This window comes from Centroberyx gerrardi, chromosome 9 (genome assembly GCF_048128805.1).
Source record: "Centroberyx gerrardi isolate f3 chromosome 9, fCenGer3.hap1.cur.20231027, whole genome shotgun sequence".
Lineage (NCBI taxonomy): Eukaryota > Metazoa > Chordata > Actinopteri > Beryciformes > Berycidae > Centroberyx > Centroberyx gerrardi.
In genome coordinates, this window is record NC_136005.1 from 22,415,710 (window position 1) to 22,430,793 (window position 15,084).

Here is a 15,084-nt window from a genome sequence, read left to right on the forward strand (position 1 = left end):
CTCTCTCTCTCTCTCTCTCTCTCTCTCTCTCTTTCTCTCTCTCTCTCTCTCTCTCTCTCTCTCTCTCTCTCTCTCTCTCTCTCTCTCTCTCTCTCTCTCTCTCTCTCTCTCTCTCTCTCTCTCTCTCTTTTACAGATCGCTGTAAACCGTGAGTGAAGATGGCCTTCTTTCAGAACAACTTCTGGGTAAGTGTGCTGATAAAATGATGATGATGATGATGATGCTTCCCAGGTACCACAGACAGCATTTATTTCTCCCTCCTCCATTCACTGAGAAAAAATGTAGATCGCTCTTGTATTCAGTCCGCCTCTTTTCCTGAAGCAAGACAAACAATCTCCTTAAGATTATTCCTGTGGGGGGAAATAATGTCACTTATTATTTCAATGTTACTGCACATTTGAGAGGCCATTTCTTGAAGCACTTGCATTACCTTGCTTCAAGATATCATTTGATTCAGTGAAATATTTATATTTTTATGTCCCACCACCATGGTACATGGTATGCGGGACATGATGACGTATGATGACGTGTTTGTGTCTGTCTGTCTGTCTGTCTGTCTGTCTGTCTGTCTGTAGACACATTCTTGTGAACACAAGAACAACACATGATAGAAACTTCATACTCACACCACAGGTCCCCCCAATAGAGTAGATGATCTGATTAGATTTTTGGAGCACCTGGCTGCATACATTTGCATATTAATATGGGAAAACATATTTTCTTGAAACCACTATAACTCCTTGATGCTTTAATATTCAGAGTTCATATTAACACCACCCATGTGTTATGTGAAGACAAGTATTTGACATAGAAATATTTGCTAATTAATGCAAGAATTAGCTTAATTAATGACCTCATTAGCATATCTGGTAATGTTTAATATATCATGGTGATTATGGCGGATTAGACAGCTCAAGGGCTTCTTGTGTTTGTGTGTAGGTTATAGAAGAAAAATAAGGATTCAAGACAAAGTATTGGACTAAAGCCATTTAAGATGCCCATTTTTGCAGTGTTGGTATGAATCATTGTGAGAGGAGACGGGGCTCTGCACAGATGGTTAAAGTGGAGGAGTGAAGACTCTTGCTGCACCCCCCCTTTCTCCCCTCCACAACAGGCCACGTCTTTGTCAGTTGCTCCCAGGGCTTTCTCTCTCTCTCTCTCTTTCTCTCTCTCTCTCTTTCACTCTCTCTCTGTCTCTCTCCCTCTTTCATTTTATCTCCTCTATTCCCTCTTTCTCTCTCTGTCTCTCTCTCTCTCTGTCTCTCTCATTTTCTCTCCTCTATTCCCTCTTTCTCTCTCTGTCTCTCTCTCTCTCTCTGTCTCTCTCATTTTCTCTCCTCTATTCCCTCATTCTCTCCCCTGCACACCTGGTACAGCTATTTCAGGTGTGCCCTACTTCTTCTACCTTGCCCCATCAGACTAAGATTAGAACAAAAAACAAAGTTCTCAATGACATTTTAGGTTGAGCAGTGAAGCTAGCCAGGAAGTTGATTCAGCTACATTAATTAGATCCAGCTAGGAAAATATGTATAAAGTGGAAGGTTTTCGAACATTTGAGGTACTTGTATCAAATGAGGTTTTTATTTTGCCTTATGCGCTCTTTATCCACATGTGTTTGGCCTGGCATCTGTGGATCGGGCTGTGTCCGCCCGTCAGTGATATCTCAGATGACAGACAATGCGAAATCTCAGGAAATCTCACTGCTCTGATTTTGGCAAAACTTGTCAGGGATCATGAATGGTCAAAATATGTAACTCAAATGTCTATAAATGTCTTCCCACCTGTAGCACATGCAGGCTCCCTCCTTTTCGTTGGTTTGCGGATGTGCATGTGTTTTTACAGTGGTTGAGTACTGTATGTGTGGGCTTAGAATTGTAGTTGTTATTGTATATTATGTACAGCCACGCTCTCTGCCTTTGTGCCTACTGAATGATCATCAGTGATTCATGGATAGTGCAAGTCTTTGTGTAGTGGGCAGGATAGAAAACAGGAAAGTCGGCAGGCAAGTAGGAAGGCAAAAAGGTACGGGGCAAACAGGCAGGGAGTCATGAAGGCAGGATTTCAACCAGGCACAAACAGCAGGCAGGCAAGGAAGGAGAAAGGCTGTGCTTCTGTATCATAGTGAAGATTACATTTTAGGCTTCTTCGTTGCAATGTTTGCCTCTGAAATGCAGGCTCAAAAGGCAAATTGGCTTAATTTCTCGAGGTAAGTGTGTGTGGGTGTGTGTGTGCATGCGTGCATGGATGCATATGCATGACTGTATTTTCCACCCTAACCTTCTCCCCGACACAAATAGCTGTGTAATACAAATCAGCCCCTTAGTTAATTAGCCAGTAGAGACACTTGGGAACAAGTCACACACAGCCTTGTCTTGTTCTTTGGCTCAAGAACATTCACAAAGCCTCCTCATAGCATGCTGTCCTTTCCTATTAAGTACATAAGAGCTGTGCTCACGGCCCACAGGGGGAAGCCCATCAGCCATAATTAAGTGCATCCTTAGTAAATTAAGGCACCATTAAGCCTTGGGAATAGATTTTCCTTCTTCAAAACGGAGGGGTGCTGCTTAGTATTCCTGGGAGTTTAGATTGTTTCATTTACAGAAGTGTTTCACCACAACAGAATTTCCCCATGAGGGACAATGAAATCAATCTTTTCATTCAGTTTTTCAGTTTTCATATATAGCAGGAAGTGTTAACATCTTATAACTGGCTCCAGGTCACTTGTCTGTGACCAAACTTTAATGATGTCATACATTTACCAGTATAGTGCCTTGCTAGAAACACTGGTCGCTGTCTTCTTATTATAATCCTATTTGATCACACTCTTTGTTAGCCAACAAAGATGGCCGTAAGGTGATTTAATGGAATATTATAAAGAACCCACGATCATGAAGCCCCCCCCTCCAGTGACCTCACCGACAATCTGACCATTTTCCAGTGGGTCTCATGTTGTTTTGAATGATAAAATGAGAGGAACAACTGATTCTTGCCAATTTAGGCAGACACTGCTGTGCATCTTTGCCCCGATTGCTTCACTGCAGACCTCACCCTCATTTTGGTTGGGATTTTAGCTGGTGGAAATAATGCCACATCACTTAGATTTAAATTTTTGAATGGGTTATTGAGGTCGCTGTGTGGGGAGTCTTTAATATTCCCATCTCTCCTCAGAACATGCCGTCTCTTCTCTCACTCCGGACCGGCAAATAGACCATTACCAAACCTTGCTATGAATCTGCATGGGATGAATCATCCAGCGGGGTTTAAATTAGCTGCTTGATAGAATTACTGGAAAGATCAAGTTCTTTTCTTTTTTTTTGTTGCATACTCTGTGTTCTGTGCTTGGAAATAGCTCCTGCTTTGTCTGCAGATGCAAATGTAACTGCACACGCAAAAACACATATAAACCACCCACTGGGTTTTTCCTATGGCCTGTTCCTCCTCCTTAATGATGTCAGCGTTGCTACCCTCCCATCACTCGAGGTCATGAGGTTTTCTCTGTGGGTGAGACAAGCAGTAAACACACAGACACACTGCGAAACTCTTCTCTCCATCTTTCTCCCTCTCGCTTTCTCTCTGTCTCTCTCTCCTCTTTCTCTTCTCCATCTCCTTTTCTCCATCTCACCCTCCCTCCCCTCCTTCCTCGCCTCTCTCTCATTCGTTCTCAATCGTTCCTCGTGGATCTGTTCTGTGCCCAGCTAGATTAGATTAATAGCGCTGAGGATAGTGCCTCTCTGTCCTGCCAGATAAAGGGACATTTCACAGCATTTGCCCTCAGGTTTGCAATAGCAGATGCAAATGATTTGTTTGGTGTGGTGCTGCGTAATTGTGCTCAGGGTAGAGGCTCATAGAGTCTCATAAAGCTTTGTGTGTGTGTGTGTGTGTGTGTGTGTGTGTGTGTGTATGTGTGTGTGGGATGTCCCTGTGTGTGTGTGTGTGTGTGTGTGTGTGTGTGTGTGTGTTGACACGCATCTGCTCCTATGTATGTCTGTGCTTGTATCTGTGCCTGTGTTTCTGCATTCTTTTTGTGAGTGTTTGTGAAAGGTTTGTGCCTTTGCTTGTGTGTGTGTGTGTGTGTGTGTGCGCGCACGCGCTACTGTAGCTGCTGACTGCGCTGCAGCATTGTGCTGCTGAGTGTGTCTGTGTGTCATGAGCTGGTCCTGTGCTCTGACTGCTCCAGCCCGGGTCTCGTCACATGGTACCGCCAGGATTCAGCTATTCACCCTGCAGCGAGGGGACTCCCCAAGCCATTTATCAATACTGCTACAGGTCCAGCACATATATGTGTGTGTGTGTGTGTGTGTGTTTGTGTGAGAGATCTAGGGTATGGGTGTGTGCACTTCATGCATCAATGTGAGCACACACATAAGAGGTGTTTGTGTTAATATTTGGGTGTGTGAGAGAGAGGGAGGAGAACAATGGGAATGGGAGGCTCTCAGCATGAAATGATTACAGTATGTTATGTCGCCCCTTCAATACAAGGCCGGCTGAATAAAACATTGTAGATTAGTAGATGAGTTGTGTAAAATCTAGGTGAATTCTGTTAAATGAGCCTACGCAGCAGAAGTTAGTTTGGAGCCATCAGTGATGCCGGGCTATGCTACCTACTCCTGATGTTATTGACACCTCTCTGCTATGGGACTGTCCATTCAATGCAACCTGCCCAGTCAGCAGGAAAAACTTCTGTGAGTCAGCTAAACTCACTCTCACACCACTGACTGACTGGTGCGATGGCTGGCTGCCTGACTGGCTGCCTGGCTGGCTGACTTTGAGACTGACTGAGTGGCTGAATGGTTTTAGGTGCTACTTTCTTACTGGCTGGCTGGCTGACATAATGCAGGTGCCTTATATATAGGGTCTTAAATTACTCAAACATCTGCTAGAGACTCCAGGGCTGCGTTCACACTGCAGTTGAAAGTGTCCCAATTCAATTTTTTTTTTTTCCTGTGACACAGATCTAATGTTTTCTAATCAGTGTGGACAGCAAAAAGCTGCATGGAATTGCATTTTTTTTCAATTCCAGTGTAGACCACATGGATATGGGGTACAAAATTGGATCCACATGCGGCCTTTTTTTTTTTTTCAATTGTTTCTGTTCTATGTTTTAAAATGTCCTAAATGTTTTTAGACCTTGCTGCATACCAAATATCCCTCGTGGGACAATAAAGATTGACTTGGTTTGACTTGATAAAGATTGACCTAAGCGTAGGTATAAAAATGGATGTGACGTCTTTCGTTATTGTTACTAGAAAAGACATGAACAGTCATCCCAAACAGTCACATCTGAGCAGCAATTTGCAGTTTAGCATGAAGGCCTACAATGTGAACGTAGCCTACTTGTAGACTATCGCTGGGTTTATGTGACAGTGTGGTAGCTGTTAATGGTAACAGTCCCCGATGGACTTGGTGACGGTGTTGTGTCTGCTGAGACTATTTAGAGCCAGAGCTGTCTTGTCTGTTCTCTTTTGTTCTGCTCTGCTCTACTCTGCTGTACTTGGTTACAAGAGATTCATACAGTATGACTGAGTGACCACCTGCCTGACACTGGATCCCCTTACACAGACTGAAAGGCAGATTTGACCAATAGCCAGACCGAAGACACAGCTCCAGACTGTGCCAGTGAAAGAAGCATTACCTTGCAGTGTACTGTAGAGCCTGAGCCAGGCTGAGCAACACCACTCTTTCCTGGTCACATGTATTTTAAAGTTGCAGCAAAGAAACAAAAATGGAATGGAATGGATGGAGTGTGGTTACCAACCCTTGCTAAGAAGCAGACACCTTTACAAAATACCAAATATTATAGAGAAACGCTTTTGTTAAAATAAATAAATAAATAAATAATCAGTGATGGCTGTTGCTACTCACTCTAATGCAGTGTTCACATTGCAGCCTAAAAAAGCGCCATACTGGTCAGCATCACAGGAGTGAGCTGCAATGGCAAACTGGTTTCTCATTGCCATGGTGATTTTGATTAACAACAGTTTTGACCATTTCATGTATATTGATGCTATAAAAACGCTTAAATTTCATTAAATACCATTGTGTGACTGTTCATTTTCAATATTTCATCTAATTTCAAAATGGGTTATAATTTGCAGAAATTATTAAACATGATTTTGACTGTTAATGAACCGAGAGCCAAGCAGGGAATTGGAATAGGCCAGATAAACCAGAATTTGGCAGTACATCTTCTTCTCCCGGACTCCAAAATGGACAGAAGAAGAAAACTCTTGCTTTTTCACAACTTTATCTTTGTTGGTGGATGAGACAAGAAGAACAGATGCACAAACTTATGTGGCTACATCTATTTTGCTAGACTTTTTCAACATCCAGTTTGTCTTCACCCCCGCAGTAGAAGGCAAACGTTTGCACAATTCAACTTTTGTCACCAAGTTCCGTTGCTGGCAGCATCAGCGGAGTATACCGTCATTCTCTGATTGAAAACGATGAAAATCCGGTTTGCCATCTGCCTCACACTGTCACAATGTAAAAGCACCATAAGGTCTGCATCTACATTGATGACTGCATCCCAACTTGGTCCATTGTAAACTTAACAGAATAGAATGAACATAAACCACATCCAGCCAATACCAATATATAAGGAGTGAACCACTGGCAGCTTCCACCGATTAGGCTGAGGTCTACATAGTGGCTAGCATTGAGTTATGACACCCCCCCATCCCTCCTCTTCTCACCCCTCACTCCTTCAGTCCCCCTGTGGTCGACAGCAGCACTTAGCCAATTAGGGTGGACACGCAGAGGCAGCAGGAGTAGACAGATCTTTATTTATGCTAGCGAAGCGTCTGTGCAGCAGGCCCTGCAGCGCAGCGTTTAGCTCGGCCCGGGTTCCCTGGCTGGCTGTAATTAGCTTCGCACAGGCCTGAGGGGGAGGATGAGGAAACTAGAACCAAGTGAGAGAAGTTAGTTGGGACAAACTCCATCACACACACTTCCACAGAAGCGCACACAAATTAAACAGTGCTTTAAGGAAGAAAAATGTCTCAGCTAGCTTAGGCAGTATAGAATGAGTGTCTGTGTGTGTTTGTGTTTGTTTGCAATAAGTTAGGCTGTCTAAAATGCTGTCTGCCAATAGTAGTAGCAAAAATCTGATTTGGTAGATTGGCCAGCAGAATATCATGCAAACCTAGTTTTATTTTACCCCCAAAAAAAGTTCCCAAAGGAAAAGTTTTTAATAAAAGCATTGTTTATTACAAGGAAGGGTATAAAACCGTGACACTCACAAGAATATCCTCACCTGACTCAAGATGACTAGGGTCTACTGTATCCATTTCATAACATTATTCTATTAAACTTGCATTTTATAATAGCAGTGCTGAATCTCTGAGACACTTCAGTCAAGTTAATAGTCATGAAAAACTAGTGAGTGAAAAACCAATACCTCTTTTCTTATAGGAGCTTGATACTTACAGGCCTAGGATTCACATTTCAAGTGTTTTAGTATAAGAGTGCTGACTTTTGTTCAGTTTGCCTCTAAAGTTACATATATAGATAATGTTATTTATTGAAATCTATTTTGTCTTGAGACCTCACAGTGAACCCAGATCGGCTCTCCTATTCTTAAAGTGTGTATTTATTGGCCCTGGCCCCAGTAAATAATGGTGACCGTGCCCCGCTTCATAGCACCGTGTTGGCAATAGGTTTCCCTGCCCCTCACCATCCCCCTTGATAAATTTGAACAGATCCCCCACTGCTGGTAATTGTTTGACACGGTTTCGAGGGATCCACCAAGAAGTCTGCGTCTTTATGAGAAAGTTGTGTCTGCATTGCCCCACACAGATTTTACACCTCCCCACACACCCCCCTCCATTCCTCTCCTCTCCTCTCCCATCGTTCCCCTCATTGTCATGGTAATGAGCTCCGTTGTGCATGACCAAAACGGTCAACTTAATTGATGAAAACGAGGAGAGCGGGAAGGGAGAGGAGAGGGGGGTTGCATATATCCGACATAAAGGATTCTCCTTCACCAAAGACTTGAGGAATACATTATGGAGCACTTGAGGAAGACTCTCAGTGGGTTTGTAGTTCTCACATCAGTGTAATGTGCCGTCGGATAGATTGGCGTGCCTCAACATCTACAAGCACACGTTCTCCTCTGCACGCACCATCAACCACCGGCCCACTTGAGCGTACAGGGGTCGGGTGTAGTTGTGTAGTCAGTCACGGTGAAGAAGGAGCTGTCATACTTTGGTCACACTCTGATCATGCACGTCTCATCCTTTTGTTGCGCTTGCCTGCCTGGTATCACCGAGACGTGGTTTCCCATGGCAATGAGCCGTATCGTGAAGTGTGACTCGGCTGTTTTATTGCCATCCCACATACTCCCCCCCTCAGGGACGCAAACTGTGGCAAAACAGATGTTATTAATTTTTTTTTTTTTTTTTTTGAAAGCACAATTTAATTATAAGTCCAACACCACCACATTAATTGTTCTTTTCATTAAGTGCTAAACAGAAATTCCTGTGGTTGAGGAGACATACAGTTGATCACTGCACAGATGTTTCATTCCCTAGCCGTGTCAGTTCAGAACAAGTGAAACATGTCGTCCCCCATGAATGATGCATCAAGATGCTCATCCCTCCAAGTTAATAGGGCTGGTGGTGTAGCAGTTATGGACTTTCACAACGCCTCCATCCGACAGTGTAATATTTTAAAACGCCAGAATGCAGTGCCAAAATACATCATCCCTCCAAGTTTTGTCCACATCGCACTAATGATATTGCATTTGAGTTTAAACCTTTGACCTTTAATGATAGTGCTGCCATCTGGCCAATCAATGTAATGTTTTTAAATACCAGAACACGATGCAAAGATGCATCATCCCTCCAAGTTTAATCACAATCAGGCTAGTGGTGGGTGAGATATCATCTGAGATATCACATTTGGCACGGACGGAGGGACAAACACAGCCCAGTATATTATCTCCCCCCCTTCCAACCCCCGGGCAGCAAGACTCAGTCGGGCTTATTGTATGGAGGCAATTAATCCAGTGTCCCTTCTCTTCTCTCTAGTTCAAGAACATTGGGTGTCCGGGTAAAGGTTCAATTCCCACTGCACACACTCATGCTAAAAATGAATACACTCATGGTAGTGTCTGGCACTTAGTTTGGATAGAAGCAGTCATCACATATCATAATACTACATGTCAAGTTATGACATGAGCAGTTTTCTTGTCAAAGTGAGTAAATATTGTAACATTTATAAAAGTAAATATTATAATATCTTGAACACAGACTCTGTCGACTGTTATGAAATATGTTTTGCAAAACCATTTGAGCAGTAGTCTTTGGTTAACTTACAAGCTCTACTTGCCGATAGGCCATCCTGCTAACAGTGGTGGATTGGTGTTGTGTCCACCGCGGAGAGGCAGGTGTGTGTGTGCGCGTGTGTTTTGAAGGCTTAGGAGGGCAGCTCACCTTTCTATGGCCAGGGTAGGGTTTCAACAAAAGACAAGCTGCCAATGGAGAGAAAGGGGCAAAGCCTAGAGAGGGTTTGGTAACCTTCTGCATAGAGCAGATCCCAGCTAGTGGACAAGACCATAGGTAGGCCTACAGTAGGCCCATGATTTCAAATAGGCTAATACACAGAATTAGACTATTGCATAATAATACAAAATATTTTGCTTTGTTAGGAAATGACAAATGATGGGATTATTATGCAATAGTCTAATTCTGTGCTCTAAAAGGATGTTGATGAGATAGAAAGAAATGTGTTTTTATGCTGTATTCAGTCTGATCAAGCGTATTTCAAGATATTTTAAATAGAATTATCTCAGTGCACTGGCAGCCAATTTTGTTTCATGGTGGTGGAACTTGCTTCATGATGCTTGTACCATAAGTGCCCTTATTTTTTTAATTATTTCACGTGATAATTTCTTGAAACAAGTCACACTATGTTGAAACAAACAACATCTCTTAACCAGCGAGATTGTCTGTTATATTCAGTAAAATGAGTTTATTTAAAACCTCTAGTGTATATAGAAGCTTAAATGAGTCTGAACGTGGAAGACTGGACGATTCCCTAACCTCATTATTTTCTGTTTATTATGAGAAAGGCCCAGTGTCTAGCGAGCGGGGGGAAAATGACGTGTTGTGGTCTTGAGCTGATCCCAGCAGTGCTGCCTCAGCGGCTGAGCTTGCATCGTTGTATTCTGTCAGGTCCTGCCTGCATGGATGAGCCGCCATGTCATCAACCCGTCTGAGGCTTGTGCTGCCGGCTGCTAGGGAGTCCTCTCAAAACAACCACTGTTTCTTTGCCTGACGTTAGGAGTCTAGCACTCAGTGTGTGTGTGTGTGTGTGTGTGTCTAGGGTATTTTGCATGCCCACTGTACCGGTAGTCTGTGTGTGTGTGTGTGTGTGTAGGTTTTCGTGTGTGCCTGCATGTGGTTTTGGGTTGACTGCTTGCGTCTGTGTACCCAGACCTTTCCATGGCATTCCAGCCATTCCCCTGCTACCTGGGAATTGGTCTGTTCTCCTCCAGCGGGGTATTTATAGGTCCTGAGAAGCAGCTGTCTGTCTCCCTGCCTGCCTAGACAGTCCGGCTAGAACGGGCCCTCTGTTGACTGAAAAATGTGTTGAGGTCTCAAGGAACGAGACAGGCTATTTTTAATGATGCAACCTCCAGTGAGGCACTCTTGCCGCATTACTAAGATTAAAGTTAAGCCAAGTGTCCAGGTTTGTGTGATTATGACAGAGATGGGTGTGAGGTGGAGTCGTAGTCGGTGGTAAATCCGTTTAGTTGCTGGGTAGGTAAAACGACACAGCCTTGTGCTTTTCTCACATTTGAGTAATGTTGAGTCATGTTCATCCTGAGATGTTTGTGCTTAGCAAACAGAGACAGAGGTTGCAGTGAAGTGTAGCGCATGCAGACAGACACCCTGGATACTGTTCAGTCCCCCATGTGCAATCATTGACGCTCACTAGGAACTATCAGCTAAAACCGTAGCAGAATGTGTGTTGGCTTGTTTGTGTTCCCCCTCCAAATGTCATCACAGCAATCATTTCCCCACAACAACAAAATGCAAAACTACACAGCGTTAAAGGTCATGACAGAAAAAAAACTTGGTTGTTTTGTGACTTACTAAAGACGCCTAAGATGGTAATTTTTGAGTAAAGTTTGAATGTCAATGTTTGTGTTGTGTGTCGGATTCCTGAGGTAACCCAGCGACCAATTTGCTGTTGAATAAATGGTGATATGCCGGCCTGCACCAACGTTGAAAACCCATGTAAATCTGACATAAATACAAAAGTCAGGACCTAAATATCTTAATAAAATGAGTTCATGAGTAATGAGTAATATGAATTTTTACCTTGCCATAATTGTGAAAATGCTCATTTGGATTGACGTTGAACTTTTCCTCCTCCTGCATGTCACTGATCGAGAAATACTCGCTGGGAACCAATGAATCCCTCAGAGCAATATCTGGAGCTTAAACTTTGCAATAAAGGCCTAAACTTTGTTAGAAGAACCAATGTGTTATTTGTGTAGTGGAGCACATTCATTCCTGTCTTTGACTTTCTAATATTGGTTTCCCCACTGTTTCTCCTTTGGGTGCTAACAGAAGGTGTGTGTGTGTGTGTGTGTGTGTGTGTGTTATTTGTACCTCGGCAGGGGGAGAAGAATGCCGGCTTTGACGTGCTCTACCACAACATGAAGCATGGCCAGCTGGCTACTAAGGAGCTGGCTGAGTTTGTCCGCGAGAGGTAAGGTGTTGCCTGTGTGTGTGTGTGTGTGTGTGTGTGTGTGTGTGTGTGTGTGTGTGTGTGTGTGTGTGTGTGAATATTTGTATATCTGTGTGGGTGGTGGTGGTAGTGATGGGACTTGATGGGTGAAATTCTACATTCCTGACTCTGTGTACTTGGAAAGAAACATGAGAAGGGCTGCCAAGGTTGGGTAAAACGCTCGGAGATTATAAATGAACTGTTTAGGGTTTCATCTTTTTCCATATCTAACAAGGTGTTGAATGATTTATGCCGTTGCAAAGCCGTAGTTCTGTCAGCAGAATGCAGATCATGGGGGGGGGGGGGGGGACTTAAACAAGTCTTTCTTTGTTGGAACCGCTCTCTCCGCTCTCACCTCTGACCCCTGTCCTCACTACTGTGCTGCTTTTGAACTCAGACCAGCACACTGGAGTGTCAGTGCTCACACACACACACACACACACACACACACACACACACAGAGGCCTGGATAGGTGGATTGTCCTTGGGCTGGGGTATATCTTTTTTATTCCTGGGTGCCCACTGCTGAGCCAAAAAACTCTCATCTCTTCAGTTATCTAAATGTAAAGTGCCCTCTCAATCTGGGTAGTTAGTTGACTAGCGGTGAGTAAATTGCATGTGAAGAATGAGATTCCCCTAAGAGTTTGTTTTCTCACATCAGGAGCCTAACGCACAGACTGCAGTTTCAGACCAATGTCATAATCCTGACATTGATTCACAAGTCCTGCGCACATTCCCCGCAGGGGGAAATTCACTTATCTCCGCGGATAGCAGCAGACAACAAATCAGCGGTCAGGAAATGAAATAGCGGCATTGTGGGGAAAGTAGTGTATGATCCCTCAGGACAGGGCAGGCAATTGTGTTGATACATTTCCTCCACAGTCTGTCTCTCTCTCTCCCTCTATCTCTCTCCCTCTGTCTATCTCTCTCCCTCTCTCCCTCCCTCCTCACTTTCCTTAAAGGTCAGTCTGATATGAGAGGCTGTGCGAAACGCTATCAGTTAAAGTACCGTAACGGCTCCTGCAACCGCATTCTCAAGGTGTCTCAGTTATTGCGTGTGACGTTAATTTCCCCTGCTCTGGTACTCTGTCTAATGGGAACGTATTGCTACATCTTGTATTGTGGGGACACAGGCCTGTGACCCAGTTTGGGTCCCAGAACAATTTCAGAATCACTGCTCGAGATCGATAGTTTATCCATTTGTTTATGACCCCCCTGCTCCTCCTCCTCCTCCTCCTTAGTAGCATGTTGTTCTGTTCACCCTCTAGATATATGGATCAATCCCCCCCTTTCTCTTTGGGGTCTACAGATGGTTATTAAAGTTTTATGCTCAGCCTTGTGAAATGAGGCCATTTATCATTTAAATGTGGCTTATTGCAACATTTACCCAACACTGGGGAAAATTAATCTTCATCTCTCTTGCTGTGGTGGTGTATGGCCGGTGTTTAGGCCTAAGTTTGCTCCTGATAGAAGAGAACATGACATATGAGGCCATTAACAGTGTCAATGCTGTTGTGTTATTGGACTATATTCACCAGTCTATGGGCTAGTTGGAGGAATTTTGAATGCACAAAGCATTACTCTTCCTGTCTTGTTACTGGGCGGAGTTCAGTGGAGAAACAAGAAGAGAAGCATGCACCCTCTGACCCGCCACACTCTCACACACACACACACACACACACAGCACTGGAATTGTATATCCATAATTTGAAAGAGTTTCCCCAGGGCAGCCCTCTATTAGAGTTCCTGTTATGTTATTCTGCTGACGTGTGTGTGCGTGTGTGTGTGTGTGTTTTCAGGGCTGCCATTGAGGAGACCTACTCCAAATCCATGAGCAAACTGGCCAAGATGGCCAGCAATGGAAGTCCACAGGGGTGAGTGGAGTTGACAGGAATGTAAACACAGCAGAGTACAGCAACATCCTCATCCTCAGTTCAGTGTTCACGTCATGTTCAGACCAACTGTACACACACACACACACACACCTGCCCGTTCCAGGCAACACCATGCTATGCATTACTACAGCAATAATACATGTGCTGTATCTGACCTTCTCTGGTGTTCATACCAGTTAAGAACACATGAAGAAACAGCTGAATATGAGCATCAGTCCAGACTGCAGTTTGCCCTCCACTTCATTTTGTTACTCTAGACCTTCTAACCATGAGGAACTGCTGGCTAGCAGATGTCAACCCCCGTCTCTTAACCCCAAAACGCAAGGTTTGATGGGTATGTTTCCTGTAGTTAGTTCAGATTATGTTCTCACTCCTGATAAACTGCATTGCAGTTCTCTTGGAAGAGGACCGACACTCACATTTTCAGGCGTCTCGGTGCGGTTATTTGGTGCCACCTGAGTTTGAGTGACATTCCTCTCACCTTATCGAACAAACTAAAAGAGTAAAGACTCCAGAGTTCGATTAAACGGCTCCAAACATACTTGATGTGAAGGCACCCTTAATGAGAATTATCATCACAATTGGATTTTTGACCCATTGGGTTGCTGGAGCTACCCATTGTACCATATACCACATGCAACACCATGATCCCACTGTCCCACCTCTCGTAGTGTTTCCAGTTGAAATGTCTTTACCACAGAATTAAAGCTCTAAATCTTTGAGGTGTTCGATACACAGGATGGAGCAGTGCGATGCTGCTCAGATAAAAGGTTGCAGCTCAGCCATGTGGTTTGTCTCCTTCACTTCCTGTGTGCGCTCTGACTTTACAGATGGAAAGCACATTCCTTAACAGTTTAACTGCTCTGAATTACAACCTCGCCAATCAACCTTTCACAGGACTTATGGTCAGTTTTTGGTTATGAGAATCATACTTAAATCTGAAAATTTACATGATGAGGTCATCCAAACGGGTTTCCCACTGGTCATGGAGTTTCTGGAATATTATGGTATTTTGAGCGGTGTTCTCCAGACAGGGGAAGTCAGGGAATTTGATAAATTATCTGCGAAAGTCAGAGAATACCAGGGGATTTTAAAAATGGGTCACTTTACAGGAACATATCAGGATGTATTTTACTACTTATTTCACACATTTATTACATTAAAGCATAATACCGGTTATTTTCAACCTGGGCGGTGTTGAAAGGACGTGTTTGGAGATTGTGTTGGCCCTCTGGGTGTGTATTGGAGAGCAGCGCTCCTGGTGAACTGGCAGTGCAAAGCTCTCAGTGAAGTAAGTGAGGAAATTTTTAACACATCATCATGGCAAAATCTAGGAAGATAATGCCCAGGTTGTAAATAACCAGAATTATCCTTTAAATGGTGGTTTTCAGCAGTTTTTCTGCATTGTTTGGCCACTTGTTGTGGAAACAAACCAGGAAGGAATAAAATCTTT

General features: G+C 43.7%; 1 protein-coding gene across 2 annotated transcripts in view; it reads left to right on the top strand.

The window, feature by feature from the left end:
• fcho1 (FCH and mu domain containing endocytic adaptor 1) overlaps positions 1 to 15,084 on the top strand; it is a 49,741-nt gene that overhangs the window by 12,623 nt on the left and 22,034 nt on the right. For both annotated transcript variants that reach the window (XM_071913423.1, XM_071913424.1), the window contains 3 exons: positions 136 to 185; positions 11,627 to 11,718; positions 13,536 to 13,610. In XM_071913423.1, the coding sequence (XP_071769524.1) occupies positions 159 to 185; positions 11,627 to 11,718; positions 13,536 to 13,610 (194 nt within the window). In that variant the 5' untranslated portion in view covers positions 136 to 158. The remainder of the gene's footprint in view (positions 1 to 135; positions 186 to 11,626; positions 11,719 to 13,535; positions 13,611 to 15,084) is intronic.